At 45.4% G+C, this 16,827-nt stretch overlaps 1 protein-coding gene across 6 annotated transcripts in view; it reads left to right on the forward strand.

Moving 5' to 3' along the window:
* The window catches only part of CACNA1I (calcium voltage-gated channel subunit alpha1 I), a 181,589-nt gene that overhangs the window by 100,164 nt on the left and 64,598 nt on the right, over positions 1-16,827 (forward strand). For all 6 annotated transcript variants that reach the window (XM_051627380.1, XM_051627391.1, XM_051627420.1 and 3 more), the window contains one exon: positions 2,002-2,099. In XM_051627380.1, coding sequence (XP_051483340.1) covers positions 2,002-2,099 — 98 coding nt within the window. The remainder of the gene's footprint in view (positions 1-2,001; positions 2,100-16,827) is intronic.

The raw sequence follows: 16,827 nt of genomic DNA on the forward strand, positions 1-16,827 counted from the left end.
AACAATATAGACTGATGAGGAAATTTTTATTTATGCTTTTGGCGCAAGGTTGATCAGTGCTTACTCAAGAACCTCTGCACCATGTTCATTTGCACCATGCTGGTATGTTCTTTGTGTGATGCCCTGTAATAATGTCTGTGTGTTTCTATCTCTGCGTGTTCTTTCTCCTTTCATAGCCACTTCCCAGTTTCAAATGACTGGATCCCAAGCCTATGTCTATTACTGTTGCTTTCTGTAGGCTCTGTAAGTATTGTTGCTTGGTTTGGAGTGAGGGTTTTTTGGGTTGCGTGTTTTAGGATGTGTATGAATACTTTTATTATCTGCATGAAATCCCTCCTCTCTCCTTCTGCACTCTGTATGTGGAGCTGACAGCTCCAGGGAGGTAAGTGAATGCCACTGCATTTCAGAGGAAGAATTATCTCATTAAATTACCCTAAAAGTGCATGAGAGAACAGAGTGAAAGGAATGAGGGACAGAAAGAAAGAGAGCACAAGAGAGAATAATCACAACACTTCGACAGGTTTACCCCATTGTGTTTGAAAATCTATCACTCTGAGGAGTCCCCTTTGTGAAGGGTGCAGACAGATAACTAGATATTTCCTCTTCAAGGTCCTTTTGATTGGAGAGGGTAATCAATAGAAGGATTGGTCCATTTCATTCATGTTTGTCTCGAGTTACGTCCCTGATACTTCTTACAGACTGGCTGTACACCATTTCCCTCTCAATGACTCATTTAGGCTCTCTGATTCACTTCACAGTGTTTCCTGGGCAGAGGGATTTGGGTGGACTTCAGGTTACTGGACTATTGAATTGTGGATTTTCTGTATCATGTTTTTGGTTTGAGAAGGGGTGCAGTAACAAAAAGCTGTGTCTCCTGACCCCTCCCCATTTCCTGAGCATGTTGAAAGGCTAAAGAAAAGGGAGTTTTTTGTAGCTTCCTTGTTCACATCTGAGAAGAGATTCAGGAGAAGCTGTTCCTGTCCAGATTCACCTGCCAACTTTGTCATTGTCTTGATCCCCTCTGCACGTCAGAGTCACCCGGGAAAGCTGGTAACAACAACCCATGTCTTTCTGAAGGCCTCATGACCTAAAGTTCATTGAAACATGCAAAATGCTCTGAGTTCTTCAGGTGGAAATTTCTGGCCAGGGTAAATGGTTAGTATGATCCAGTTTCTTGCTTTCTAGGAGACAGGTCAGTGCTGGATATTTGCCATACTGGGTGAGGACAGGAGCGCTGGGCTACAGGATGCTGGGTCATGTCACTTTTTTCACCTACATCTGCTGCTCTTGCAACAAAGCCAATGTGTTAGTCATAGCTACTTGCACTTCAAGGTTATTTAGGGAGCATGCTGTCAAGTTAGGAAAGCTAAGGTCTAGCATATGTCCTAAAATTAGACTTTTCCCCTTTGGGTTGGTATTAGAAAGGAGTGGTTCACAGCTATGGGAGAACCCTTCTCACCTAGCTGAAGCAGTTACCACTCTAAGTAGAGGGTTTTCTTCTATGAGACATAAAGCAGGTTAGCTGAAGCCACCTCCAGGGACCAAATCCTTCACTGTCAGATGAGTGGAATGCAGGGAGCACCCCACTGTACTGCAGGTAATGCTCAGCAAAACTGGCTACCCAGGTCCCCCTCCTCCTGGCCCTGTGGGAATGTCCACCCCATGTGTATGCCCTTGCCAGGAGTGCATGCTCCTTGCTGGGGCATCTGCATGCAGCTCTTTCCCCTCCTGACAGGTCACAGCAGGTAAGTGTTATCACAGCTCCTGGCCTGCATCTATGTGGCAGGTTCTCCCCACTCACTGCCTTGCTGTGCACAAACTTGCTGTGGGCTCCAGTCCTGCTTCTGGAGGCTTCAGCTTTGCTGAAGCTTCATCATTCAGTCTTCATCTCCATGACTTCAGAAATACTTCAGTGAAGAAATGATTACTCTGTGGTTCAAACCAGAATTTTGTATTCTTTTAAACTTCCCTTTTCTCTTTTTCTCTTTCTCCCCTCTGCAGGATGGTGGAGTACTCCCTGGATCTCCAGAACATTAACTTGTCTGCAATCCGTACTGTCCGTGTCTTGAGACCCCTGAAAGCTATCAACCGTGTGCCTAGTAAGTCATGCTTCCCTCCCACACCTGCTCAGGCTGGGTTGTGGGGAAGTACCTGACCAGGAAGGCTGTGTGTGGTGATGTTCTTCAGACAGGGTTTGGGTGCAAACTGAGAGGATGCTGCTGCACAGCGTGTGCAGGCTTTTCCCCATCATGGGGCCAAGAAGTGTAGTTTGATGGGAGGGAAAACTACAGTCTCCCAGCATATTTGCCCTGGTCATCCTTCATGCCACACTGTTGGCTTAGGAGCAGAAGCTGAACAATATGAGGTAAAGGAAAGGAGTTTTTCTTGCTTTTACTGAAGGTAATCGCAGGTTTGATGCTGTCTGCAGTGCCAAAAAGGGGGATGTGTGTGAGGTCTGCAGAGAGGTGAGCTGGAGGAAGCTGGGAGAATTTTCTCAGGCTGTCACTCACCCTTCTAGATCCTCTCATCTGAAAATTTTCCACGCCAATACAGCTTAGAGGCGTGTAGCACCAGCTATTTTTTCCTCTCTTCCTCACCCTGTGCTTTGTACTCCTTTTGTGCTGACTGTCCCTCCTGTGAGCTGGTGTGTGTGTATGAGCCAGATTGAGCACCACTTGGCACAGGGCTGCTGGTGCTGTAGGGGAGCCTGGATGTGTCAGCAGCCCAACTGCTGCTCACTGGGGCCATTCAGGTTTGAGATGCGGTCCCCAGCTCAGGTCTGCATGGAGACCAGAGAGGAGCTGCAGCCCTGGGATGTGAGCTACAGCCCTGGGGCATGTGCCACGTATGTGTGATGCTCCTAGAGTGGAGGGACACCTTCCATAACCCTGACTTTATCCCTTTCCAGAGGATGAGGACAAGACCAACCTCTTTGTTGTACTTTGCAGTTTTTATTGGTGCTGAACTGTTTCTTCCCTCTTCTTCCCTTCCTTTGCCTCTCTCTTTTTTTTTTTTTTTCCTTTATTTTTATTTTTCTCAAGTCAGTGTTGTTTTCCCTGCAACCCTGGAGCGAGTAAGCAGGCCCTGCCATTGTTATTTAACTGCAGGGAACATTGGTGGAGGTGGCTGAGGCTTCACAGTGGTTGTATCCAGGTGGATGGAAGTGAACTGGTGGACAGGTTGCGGGCCATTGGGATCAGGGGGTTGCAAGAGCACTGAACTTGGTCCACTGCATCACTCTGTTTCTGGCTGTTCCCTGTGCAAAGACAGCAGCTGCTACCAGCAATCATGTCAGACTTTAGGCATTTCTTTTGCAAATTTTTCTGCCTTGCAGAATGGCAGGAAGTCTCTGCTCTTCCCCATAATCTCCCTGATCAGGTTGTCTGCAGGGGCAGAGCTCTCCTTATCCTTTTATTGAGCTCAGATGCTCCTTTTTCTTTTCCAGATCTGATAAAGTTTGCACAGTCAACCTCCTAGTCTGCATCATATGTTTTTCCTTGTGCCAAAGACACTTTCACAATGCCACCTGTTTCTTGAACGTGCTGTAGAGGTGGATTTTTGGGTCTCTGGCTCCATGCAAAGTCCTTCTAAAAAGAGGTGTTTTTCCTCTTTCTGGGTGTATTTTTATCTCTGAGGAACAGCCACAGCCTCTGTACCAGAGGTGCTGAAAGATGAGATGGAGGAACTGAGACACAGTCCTGTGTGCCCAGCATGACAGGAGAGTGCCAAGCAGAGGAGCAGCTCGTCCAAGCACCAAGCACACACCTAGATAGATAATAGGTCCATGATGGGGTGATAAAGAACAACATATTGGCTATTGACTGTCAGCAAAGCAACTTTCCCAGCCTGCCTCTATTTCTCTGGCCTGTCTCCAGGGAGGAGAGAGCTGGGAGCCAGCCATGGTTCTGGCTGTGGACATGCACAGTGACAACAGGTGGGCAACTCTTCTTGCAAGGAGGAGGCCAGGAGCTCATGCATGGCAGGCTTGCCCCTTCCAAGGAAGCATACGGCTGCCTGTGTGAGGGCAGCACAGTCCTCATGTTATGCAGTCCCCTTTCCTCTCTGCTTCATAAGGAGTCCTGTGAGTCTGTGCTCAAACGCTACTTTGAAGCTAACCCCTGTTATCAGGATAGACTTAACCTTGGTGGTGAGTGGGAACATCTTGAAGCATGTCAAGTTAACTCCTGCAGACATCTGCTATGTTAATTTCTGGACACCAGCAGTCAGGAGCAAAGCTCCTAGTCTTGTTTTATTCCTGTTTATCAGCTGGGAGGAACAGTGTGAGCCGTGTTGGAACTGGCCCACCAGGGACCTGCTCCATGCATCCATGCAGAGGCACCAGGGACGCCTTTGATCATCTTGCCTGACCTTTCCAGAGCACAGGTTGTTGAATTTCCCCTGACTGTACAGCTGTGACACTGCCTGCCTGCTCCTTTTTTTGGTATAATATTCTCCCTATATGAAATTGGTGCTGTTTTTGTTTCTACTCTGGTTAAACCTTTGTGTATCTTTCTCACTACATAAATCTGTGTTTATATGCAGAGAACATTTCGGAAGAAAGACATCCTGCCACTAATTAAAAAAAATTAAAATATCAGATTCCCTGAGAGAGGAAGCACTGATTTGAGGGCTGAAAACTGGCAAAGAGACTGTAAACAAAGGCTTGTGATAAATGGGTATGAGCTGTGTTGAAAGAATGTGCCTAGTGGGGTACAGCAGCCATAATTAATGGGGCCTTTGGCCACAAATATTTTTTATTGTCTTTTTAAAGTTCTTCATTACAGATTTGAAGCAAGCAGAATGTCTTTTAGTGAGGTGTATTGATGGTATGAAGCTGGAGGAGTTGCAGGAGCTAGCAAAGAAAGAGTAACAGTGGGAGGGCAGATGAAGATTGAGGACTTGGTGGGAGCATGAGATATTTGAGGAGTGGCACAGAAGTTAATCCCAAAGGCAGATATTTGGCCACGTTCAGGAGGCTGCAATGGGACAACATGGCCCAGCATTCACAGGTGGCCATTTCAAAGGCTTCCACATGGGCACCTGGGTAGGGACTGATTTTCACAGAGGAGTCTGACTGTGTGGACTAAATAATGGCAGTTTATTATCAGAAGAAAGGCAAAAGTGATTAGGAACTTGAGTGATTACTGCGTAAGCAGACGAGTGTTGAAGTGGTCTGCCTGGGTACATTATTTAGTGCCCAAAGAACAGTAACACTCTATTAATCAGCCAGGGTTTGAAAACTGCATGTACTAAAGAGAGAAATTTCTGAAGAAATTTGAGAGAAATTTTGTACTACATAAAGCAAAAAAAAGAAGCCATGCCAGAAAATCAGGAGGCAGGGAAAGTCACTGTGACTCTAAGGAAAAAGTAGCAACATGGTAGAGGAAAAAGTATCACCTGTTAAATAAACTTATTTTATATTCTTGGCAGGTGGGCAAGGCTGAAGCTTAAATACCCAAATTGAATATCAAATCTAAATTTTGCTTACCTGCATTCCTTCTTAACATGTTGCTGAAAGCCCTTCCTTACTCGTGAGGCTTTGAAACAACATCCCACAAGGAGCTGACAAATGCTATTTGTGTGTGCCATTCCCATTCGGTATAGTGTAAAGGACTCTCCTACCTGAATCATGACAGACAAAGAAATTGGCATCCAGTGTAACTAAAAGGTGACAAATGTCCGTTAAGGAAGAAGTTCTCTACCCACTTCATATTTAGGCTATAAAACTTGCTGCCATGGGGAGCCATTCCAGCCCCAAATGAAGAGGCATTGTGTAAGTAAAGTAAAACGTGATTGTCTGAGGGATGAGAACCCACGTGGAGACACTTCGAGGTTTCAAACTTCCTTGCTTCAGGATTAAAGCTAATCTTTAGCTATTGATTATCAGCAATACATTGCATTTCTTGCAGTTCTCAGCAGGATGTGCTACTGACTGTTTTGGGTTTCACTTCTGGATGAACAAGTCTTAGCTCTGCCCCACCTGATAATTTCTCCATTCACATGTCATCTTTGAAACAGACTAGAGAAAATATGAGATGCCCTAGTTTTTTAATACGTATCACATCTTCATTAGTATTCCTGCTTATCTTTTGCATTCCTGACTACAGCCCCAGGAACGCTGCCTTTTTGGGTTTTGTTTGAAAAGGCATGAAACAAAAAATTAGAGACTGTTCTGGTCCTGTTAACTTGTGATGTAATTCCACTGTGGTAAACCGGTGTGACAAGCCCTGCAAGTCACCAAACCAGTGTAAAGAAGAAAAAAAAATATCCTCCAGGCCTCTGACAGAGGTAGTTACTTTCTGCTTTGGGCATGGCTGTGTCCTGGGTTCCGGGTGAAATTCCACATCCATTTATTATTACCATCCTTTTGCAATTGTGTGGCAGGTTGCTAGGTGAAATGTTACTGTCTCTGCTAGCTCTTTCATCCTTTCTTCTAATGCTAAGGCACATCACTTGTGGGGAGGCTGGTTTTGTTTTATTTCTGCCTGCTTTTGCACAGGGAGACTGTTGTCATTTCTGATCATTTGAATTTTGCTTGTTATCATAGTTTTTTTGACATGGATGCAGAAAATGTTTCTTCAGGTTCTTCTTTCTTGTTGCACTGGTCTTATGCAAAGAAGAGTCCTTGCATTGTGTTTGATGTCTTCCAGTTTCCACTCACAATTTAGTAACTGATTCAGCATTTGGGAGAAGATTGCTTCAGCTGAGCACACTGTACGGAAGGGAAGGAGGCTGCTGCTGAGTGTTGCATAGCAACTTTATTTAATAGAAAGTGTATACATGTGCTAATACTTGGCTTGTAAAGACAGTAATACTTATGTGGTGCTATAGGCATTAGAAATATAATGTTATATTTGTATTACTAGCTGTGCAGGAAATAGAATGTCAGATTTGTGGGAAGTTCTGCTCTTTCTAAACATCTATTTTCTCAGTTAGAACAGGCATAAGCTTTTCCCATCCATTTTACTGTGGTTTTATTCTGCCTAATTTTAGGTGGTTTGTTTGGCTTTTTTATTTTTTTTTTTCCTATACTTTGTTATGACAAGTTTAAAAATCAAAAGACCTCAACCATGCCATGTAGAAGTGTTGAAACAGAACATTTCAACATTATAAAAATCCTTTCCTCTCCTCTTGCCCTCCTTTTCTTTTTGCTAAATTGATTTTTCAATAACAAGCACAATGCTGAAGTGTTCCCGTTTCAGTGAAATAGCATTTTTTGCTGGTAAAAGCACTGCATAGGAAAACCTAGGTCTAGCTCCACTTTATAAAGTGTTTTTGTAATAGTAGTTCCATGGGTCCAAATAGACAGGATTTTTCTACTTTTTTTTCTGCAGATCTCAAAGTTATAAGCCAAGGCTTTTTAATTTAATCGTTCTCATATTCCAGACCAGGGGAATGAGAGCCATGGAGTGTCACCAGCCGATCAGGAATACAGCTGACGTCTCCTAACTCTTAGCCCTGCATTCAGCTCACTGGACAAAAGCACCAGTGGGAAAAGAGCCTGAAGCAGCTGAATCCTGGAATGGGAAAAGCAGATATTTTGTATTTATATCACTGCCTTAAATCCGTATTCCACACTGAGGTACCTGTGTCTGGTGCTGTAACAGTGCCTGAGACAGTGGTCTGGCTATGAACCCCACACTTGGCATGAGGGAGAAGTGATGACATTTACTTCCCTAGATGTGTTTTTGAAGAACTAATTTCATTGATGAGCCTGTGTGAAATTAGCTTCTGACTGAGATATATTAGACTGTAAAACAGTCTCATTTACAGCTAGATTCGGCAAAAAGGAAGCGCCTTTGACAGGCACAGTCCTGCTCTAGCAGTTGGAAATGCCAAAGAATTGTAAGATTTCTCCCCCGTCCCAGGGTCTTTGCTTCAAATGCCTCAGTCTTTCTGAAAGAGGACTGTCAGTTGCTTGTTCTCTTCCAGTGTTGAGTCCCTTTCAAAAATGTACTCTTCTGTTCGACTCTTTTAGAAATACGTATTTTCCCCTCACAGCTTTATTTGTGAAGCAATAACTGAAACCCACATATTGTTGTAATTTCAAAATATTTAAACTTACCCCATCCACAGTTCTTCATATTAGCTGCTCTGTATATATTTAGTATCTCATCTCAATGACACACAAACCATACATAGAAACACATGAAAATGTGTGTGTGCACAGATTTATCTGTAGTCTTGAGCAGGTTAGTACAGGGACAAGAGTGATGTTCTCTTGCAGCATGTGTACTCAAAAGTTCAGAGGTTAAAAAGCCCTCTTCATTCCCTGATCAGCCTATCTGTGGTTCAAATGTGTTCAATGGTGAAGCTGCCAGCTTTCTGTAGGCTCTGTCCTGGGTAGGGAGACAGTGCGAGGATGGAGAAATGCCAACGAGGGATGGACTCAACCGTGTCGAGTTTAGTCTATATCCTCCCTTCCCAACCCAATTTCCTAGCCAAGTGGAGTGAAGCACTGAAGAGAGCAGTGTGATTTATTCCTGGAGCAGGCCATTAAAGGATGTCTTTCCTCTGAGAGGGGGACAGATCAGAGTTGGAAATGTAATTCGGAGCTGCACTTTCGTGTACGTGCAGCTCCTTATTATCAAGTCAGTTGAGCTCTAAATCAGAGAGGCATGTGCGGGATACAGAAAAACAGTGGGAAGAGGAGCAGAGCAGAGGAGGAGTGGGGCTGGAAGGAGAAATGCACAGGAAGCAAGCTGCAGGGTTTGCTGGGCACAGCACACTGAAGCGTGAGACAGCTCTGTGTGGAGTGTAATGCAGGGAAAAGTGGCAGGGAAGGGAGAGAGAGAAAGGAAGGAAATTGTTGTCTGCCTGGACTTACATAAGGCCTTTGACACTGTTTCCCATAGCATTCTGATACAAAAACTGGCTGTTTGTGGCTTGGACACTCTACTGGGTAAAAAAACAGTGTCTGGATGGCTGGGTCCAGGGAGTGGTGGTGAAATGGAGTTAGATCCAGCTGGCAGCCGCTCACAAGTGGGGTTCCTCAGGGCTCAGTATTGGGACCACTTCTTTTTAATATCTCTATCAACAATTTTGATTATGAGATAGAATGCACCCTCAGTAAGTTTGCAGACAACACCAAGTTGAGAGGGAGTGTTGATCTGCTTGTGGGTAGGGAGGCTCTACAGGGAGACTTGGACAGATTAGATTGACGGGCCAAGGTCAATTGTATGAAGTTCAAGGCCAAGTGCCATATCCTCACTTGGGCCACAACAACCCCACGCAATGCTGCAGGCCTGGGGAAGCATGGCTGGAGCGCTGCCCAGCAGGTTGGTGAGGCCACACCTTGAATACTGTGTTCAGTTTTGGGCACCTCAATACAGGAAGGACATTGAGGTACTGGATTGTGTCCAGAGAAGGGCAACAAAGCTGGTGAATGGCCTAGAGAGTAAATCTTATGAGGAGTGTCTGATGGAACTGGGGCTATTTAGTCTGAAGAAAAGGAGGCTGAAGAGAGACCTCCTTTCCCTCAACAACTACCTGAAGGGAGGTTGTAGGGAGGTAGGTGCTGGTCTCTTCTTACAAGTGACTGGTGATAGAACAAGAGGAAATGGTCTCAAGCTGTGACAGGGGAGATTTAGACTAGACATTAGGAAGAACTTTTTTACTGAAAGGATTGTGGGACACTGGAACATACTGCCCAGGGAGGTGGTTGAGTCACTGTCCCTGCATGTGTTTAAAAGCCATCTAGATGTTGTGCTTGGAATATGGCTTAGTGCTGGACTTGGTAGAGTAGGGTTAATGGTTGGACTCGATGATCTTAAAGATTTTTTCCAACCCAAGTGATTCTATGATTCTGTGAAATCAAAACCAAAACAAGGACAAGGATTAGTACAACAGAAATCTATTGAGTCTCAGATAAATACTCTGGATGGGTTTGCAAATCAATGCTTCTCTGGGGCTTGTTAACAAACTGAGTTGGCTGTAGCAGACCCACATCTCCTAGTGCTAGAGGAAGTCTTTTGTCAGTGAAGATAGGCTCTAATTGCATTTACTTGTCGGCTGATCTCAGTGCTGTTTGTTGTGTGCATTCCACAGTGTGCATATATGGTCACATGTTTAAATGCGTAATCAAAGTAAATTGGGAGAAAAAACCTAAACAAAACAAAAAGAGCATTATATCCCTTTATCAGTGTAGCATTGTGGCAGTGAGGTGGGAAACACTGAAGTGCAGGAAGTGTAGACCTGGTAATGCCTTGTTTTGTACCATACTTTTCTTAGTCCCCTTTTTTGCAGTCACAGATCATGGGGAAAAGTAAACTTTCTCTTTCTTAACCACTCTGCTCAGTTTCACTGTTATTATAAAGAAGTATTAAAATGTCACAAATTGTGTACTTGTAGGTTGTCAGATGGGTTTAAAACCATGAGATTTGGAAAAGAAAAATGAAAGTCACAAATTATTTTTCCCCTGGCTTTCAGACCTTTAGACCTGTGACTCACATCTTGTTGTCCTCTTTTTTTCCCCCATGGTAGTGAGGAATAGAAACAACCTCTCTTTTTTTTTTTTTATTTTTTTTTACTGTGATCCAAGATTGTCAAGTCATAGCAACGTTTCATGGCTGAAGATGTGTGTCAAGCATCCTAAGACTCCTGATAAAATTCACAAGAGTTAGTAACAGCACTTCAGAGTTTGTGTTATTAGAAGTAAAGCAAGCCTGGGAAAAACAAAACAAAAATAAACCCAACAAAAACACCCAAACAAAACAAAACACAACACAACCAAAACAAACCCCAAAATGAAAAAGCAGTCATAAAGAGACCTTCCTTGGAATCTGTATTTCTCCCTTCTCCTCTAGGGGAACCTGCATAGACAGAATTTTAAAAATGTTCAGTGCCTCACAGCTCCCATTGTGGCAATTCCTCTGTCTGTTCAAACAAGCTCAGCCTTCAGTGTACACAGCATTCTCAAAAGCCCAGCCACGTACTTTGCTGCCTAAATGGGAGCTGAGCTGTTTTGCAGAATCGGTCCCATGGGACCTATCGAGCAATGGATACCATGGAAATGTGAGCAGTAATGACAGTGTATTATGGGGTGAAAGATAATGTCAAATTACACTAATGCAAATTACACTGTGTGTGTGTGGGCAGAGCAATTTACAACCACAACCTTAAATTTCTCAATCTTTGTGTATTTCAGGCCCGCTTCTCCTCTTCACACACATTTCACCTAACGTCACGTCACTGCCTGCAGTTGAAAGAAACATGATTCATGCTAGTGACAGCAAGTGGAAATGAGCTCCCTTAAATCTTAACCAGAAGTTGCATTAACACTGCTTTACATAATATTTTGCATTATTCTGTCCTACTTACACAGCACTGGAAATATGTGAAGAACTTAGGGGTGTTTCTAGAACAGAGGCAAGTGGCTCACAGCCCCGACACTGGAGTTGCCTTCTGTCCCCACTGTTGGGTGACCTCTGCAGTTCTGAGAGAAAATCTGGCACTGTATGTTTTTAATAGAGTTTTCACTGAAAGTGAATGCAGTCATCCTTGCAGTGATAAATGGGGAAAAAATGAGATGATCAGTGAATGAACAACAGTAGCAGGTGGTAGTAGGTGTTGCTTATTAGATGTTCAGTATTAGAAAAAAGAACAGAATGACAGCAATCCCCCAGAGAGACACCACTCTAAGAAATCATCTGACACCTGGCACCACTCACCGAGGCAAGGTTACTTAACAGCCCAAAGCTTGCAAGGGGTTAAAGGGGCAAGAGAGTGAAGAAGGGGGCTTCTGACTGAGACCTTTGCTTCTGTCTGTTTCTGCTCATGTCACAGATTATGGGGCTACCAGCTGTGCTATTGTGGCATGTACTGAATGTGAGTGCCTGTGGTGGATGATCTTTCTGTAGCTAGTCATGGGCCTTAGCTGGGCTCACAGCATCCTAATAGGGTGCAGTCTGCTGCAGAGCTGAGGCATCTTTTTGGATCACAGCAAAGCTTGAACCAAGGCCCCTCTCTTTCCAGATATGTCAGCATTTAGGTATCAAGGTAAATGCTCTGGGTTTTGTCCTCATTCTTTTGTCCACTGTAACCCTAGGGTCAGGTCTACAGTTAGGAGGCCTCACCTCTGGGCTTGCTTCTTCAAAGCGTCTGGCAGCTCCACCTGGCATGGCTCTGGTTTCTGTTCCCTCTCTAGGGCTGGTGAGGCTCCAGCTCAGCAGGGAGGAACTATTTTGTGCACCGCATCCTGTTCATCTTGGAGAGGGCTGCAAAATATGAGAATTTGGGACTGCTGTTTAGACCACCCATCTTCTGTGAAAAACTTGGAAGGTTCAACTACAGTCCTTCCACACAGTTCATTTTTGGCTTTATATAGGATTTGGTGAGAAGATAATTTTCCATGATCTTGGTATATATCTTCATAGCATTCTCTAATGGTTGATCATTAAATGACATCTTGATATTCTCTTTTAAAATAAACTTTTCTGAACAAATATTTGCCACCCTCTGCTGGAAACTCAGCCTGTTTCTGTGTAGGGTTTACTGTGGGTCTCCAGCAAAGAAATGTGGCAACAAATCCTTGTGATGTGAGCCAGGCCAGGGCTCCATGGGACTTGTTGCTGTATACCATGCTAAGGAGAATCATCCTTGTCAAGGTTGCTGACACTTCTTTATGCTAAGTGTCAATAGGAGGAGCCTGTTTCCTTGACGTGTGTATGACATTTGATGGGCAGATAGGAAGAAAAGCTCAGAGGGATTTAGAATATTGAGATTCAGCCCTTGGTTTGGTACCTGAGCTCCCTTTGGTGGTGTGCTGAGCATTGTGGCTACGCAGTGCCCATGTGTTTGTTTCTTCATATCCCACCCAAAGAAAGTAGCATGTCTTTGGTTTAATTTGCACTCTGGTTTTGGACGTTGTTTTAACTGAGTGTGTGTTAGGAGATGATGTAAATGGTAGATTTTTTTCCTCTCTTCTTCCTTTTTCTTGTTGATGCTCATGTTGCCCTGACATGATCCATCTAAGTGTCCTGTTCTTGGAGTGAAAAGCAGTGAAGGCTGTGCTAGTCACTGGCTCCCAAGGGAATTGTTTCTACAGCCTCAAAGCAAGCTTGAGAGAGCTCTTTCTCTTACATCAGTACACTTTAAACCTACTCTGGAGAGCTCTGTTGTCCCAGCAGGGTGAAGCTCTGATGAACATTTTTTTTTTCCTGGAGCTTTAGTCTCTTTTTTGGCTATCTCAGGCTTATGCTGAGGAGTACTTTAAAGGTAAGAACTGAGGACAATTAATGCTTGAACCTGATTCAGGATCCTAAGGGAAGTCACTGCACCGAGACTAAGCTTGATGTGCCCATGCTACTGAGAAAATTAACAACAGCTTTTTGCAAAGGCTGAAGCTTTGTAAGTGCTGGAATGTCATGCTTCGATATTTTCTGTGGTCAAGCTGAAGAGTGACAAAGATTTGGATAACTGGAGGTTAGGTCATCAATAGGCTGAGTGGGATGAGGTGTCTGAGCTAGTCAGAGATCCTAGAAAGCTCTACTTGTAGGCAAGCCTATAGTGGGGTTGTTGGTGAGAAGTTAGTAGCACTCCTAAACTATGGATCGTGATGACAACTTGCAAGTACAAACCCCCTAACCCTAAAGGTATCCTACAAATGCACCAGGAACCTAACAGAGAGATCAATGGGAAGACTTCGCTTGCCTCTGAATGAGGCCAGTGCTTCACATTTGTGTCTGGGGCAGCTTTTCCTTAGCAGTGGAGCTGGCTTAAGATCTCTCACTACCTCATACTGTCAACTGGACCTGTTTTTCTGTAGGGTGCTTTTAATCTGGGTCAGGTCAGCCATCTGGACATGCTCTCTCTTGCATCGGTGCAAAGCAGGAGATGACAGTCTGAACTGTGACTGAGGCTGACTTTGCAGCTTGAGGAGAAGGAATCTGGAGCTGCACACAGGCTGTTCCAGCTGACCTCTTCTCGCTTACACGTATGTTTGCAGGAGAGGCCTCAGTTAGTAGGAATGCAGAAAAGGGGAAGAAAGATACCGGAGCGGTGAGGGAAGCTGTGGGTTGTAACAATGAACTTGGCAGTGTTGCATGCACAGCTGATTGCTTTCTCTTTGCAGCAGTTTGGCCCTGCATTTTAGCTGATATAAATGAATGCAATGTGTGAAATGACAGCTAAGCCTGGAAATCAGCAAGAGGCCAGTGATGAGGGCCACAAATTGGAGCACCAGCTTTCACGGTGCACACAAGCTGAGATTATTTTAACTACAGGGGTTGGCTGCAAAGAAGGTGCATCTCTCTTTGTGTGCTTTCTGCAGAAATACAATCCATCTGCTGGAATGGTTCCTCAGTCCTGAAAATTCCTGTAAAGGAGCCTGTGCAGGAAAATCCTGCCAACCCCATGCCAGCTGGGTAGACTGCCATGTGTCCTGGGGCAGGGGAGGAAGGAAAGAAGGCACGCTTGGACAAGCGGCCTGGCTGAGGGACAGAATGATGCTTCAGTCTCTGCACTCTGCAAAATGCCATGCCAGCTACAGTCACAAGTGCTGATGGGGAAGAGATTTGCTTTTGCTCCAGTTAAAATGACAATTGGTGGCTTGGCCCATGTTGCAGATTAAGCTGGGTGCTGAAGAATTATGTTATTTTCCATCTGTTTTACTCAAAGCAAGGGAATGATTACCTCAAACCGCTATCTTCTTTTGACTCTGCATGCATCAGCTTTGTCCCTCACTGTAGAGCTGGGGAGGACTTGAAAGCCTAGGAGGTGGGTGAGGTGTAAGAAACCAGAAAGATCAGCGTTTCTAACCCTCTCCTGAGCTAGCCCGCTATTCAGATCATGGAATGATTAGTTTTAGGGAGTGAATCAGCTCAGCTCCTGGTCCTCACTCTTTGAAAGAGGCAGGGGAAAGAAGGTGGAGTGACAGAGTGATGCCAAGCAGGGGCAGGTAGAGGTAAGTGGCCAGGCACACCTGCACTGTGCAGCTGGCTGCAGTGGCTTGGAGCTGGCCTCCTCCCGGCCCTGCTCTAGCTGCTCACCACTGTGTCCGTGCTTACCCAGCACATGCCAAACGAGTCTGCTTAGCTGTGATGGCCAGGCTAATCAAGGTTGATGGCAAGTGTCTGGAGGGAGCTACAGTCACTGTAGCATCTTCAGAATTTGTCGGGAGAAGCCTCTGGGTCCTGCTGGGGCGAGGCAGAGGATTTGTTTTGTCCAAACTCAGGAGGGAGTTCCACGACTCTGCGTTGTCTTTTGGCTTTGCTCAGTCCCGTGCTTCCCTCTGACAGCTCACTCTCCAGCACTTCTGTCACCCTCCTGCTGCTTTTCATCCCTGCAACGTACTTTCTCATCCCTGCAACCTCTGCTGCTGTGTTGGAACTGTGAACGCATCTCTGCTGGGCTCGTGGCTTTACTCGTGCATGATACCCTGCCAGAAGTAGCCCTGCTGGGGAGATCCCATTGAGCACCCTTCCCCACCACTTGCCCAAGCACTTGGGTAAGCAGCACAGAAGCATTATCTGAGCATAGTTTTGAGAGGATCCTTCCTTGGATGCCCAAAGCCAATGCCATTTCTTTTCCTCCTTTCCCCTGGTCTCCTTCTGAGGGTGAGTGGGGAAGAGAAAAGGCCTTTCAGAGTCCACACCTGGCACTCATGAATATTTAATGTTTCTAGCTTTTCTTGCCCTTGAAGAGCAAAACCTTTTCATATTTGATGCCCTGGGAGCCTGTTTGGTTGCTGAATGTTGCTTCATCAGTGCTCTCCCTCCCTGTCCTTTCTCCAGACTGCCCAGCCCCTCTTCCTTTTTCTTCTTAGGGAACGTCTTCTTTTTTCAAAGGTTGCTTCAGAAAAGGTCATTGTCCCTTTCATATTCCCTCCTTGCTGTGAGCCAGCATGGCTTCTGCTCTGCTGATGGTAAAGGATAAATGAGGATGTGAGGAAAGGCAGTGGTGGGGAGGGAGGCAGGGAGATGCTGGGTAGCACTGCAGAGGCAGAGAGGAGATGTAGGCACAGTGAGACAGAGAAGGCAGAGGTGCTGGAACGTAGGAAGGAGGCAGCAACAGGGCTTTGCTGAAGAACCAGCTTTCCAGCACCTTCCAGAAGTTGTCATGCAAGATGCACCCATACTGCTGTGGATGGGGTCTTATCTGGCGAAGGCCCGTTGGAAAGGAGATGCATTCCAGTTCTACAGGACAGAATGCTCCCCAAGCAGCACTTCCAAATATACTGCCTGCTCATTTCCATTGCCCTGCAGCTGCTTTGCCTTTTTATCTCAGCCACCAGGGTCTGCAATAAATCATTACCCTCTATCTTAGGTTTTTCAGCCTTTCTCCATTTTCCTCTGACACCTCGTGAATGCTTGAGGAGCTAGGGACTGTTTGCACCCTTCTCCCAGTCAGGCTGTACAGACCCCCAGTCAGGCTGTACAGACCCCAAAACACACTGCTCTGTGGGTCCTGCCTGAGTAGGACTCATCCCCTTCTGCCATGAAAGTGTTCAGACACCTGGCAGTGAGGTCCTTCCTTGCAGACCTGCATCAGATGCCTTAGCATGACTGCTGGACCAGTCTGTCCCTTCCTGGGTCCAGGGGACTGCAAAGCCCAGCTGTGGACAGACCCACACAGGGCTGCTGGCTCAGGAGGGGATGGGGAGGCTGCAAGGGCTTGCCCCCCAGAGCGCCCACAGAGTCTGGCAGAGGTGCAGAAGGAGCACTGCCAAAATGCCGTAGTATAGGATGAGGCTCAGGGACTATGGCACATACTGTGCAACAGGGGAGGCTGACAATGGAGAGGACATAGGTACTGAGCTTGTATTTATGCTGTGTCTTTCATCTGTATAGAAGTAGTAGTTGAAATACCTCCACTAACTGGCTGAACTCA

This window comes from Apus apus, chromosome 1 (assembly GCF_020740795.1).
Source record: "Apus apus isolate bApuApu2 chromosome 1, bApuApu2.pri.cur, whole genome shotgun sequence".
Lineage (NCBI taxonomy): Eukaryota > Metazoa > Chordata > Aves > Apodiformes > Apodidae > Apus > Apus apus.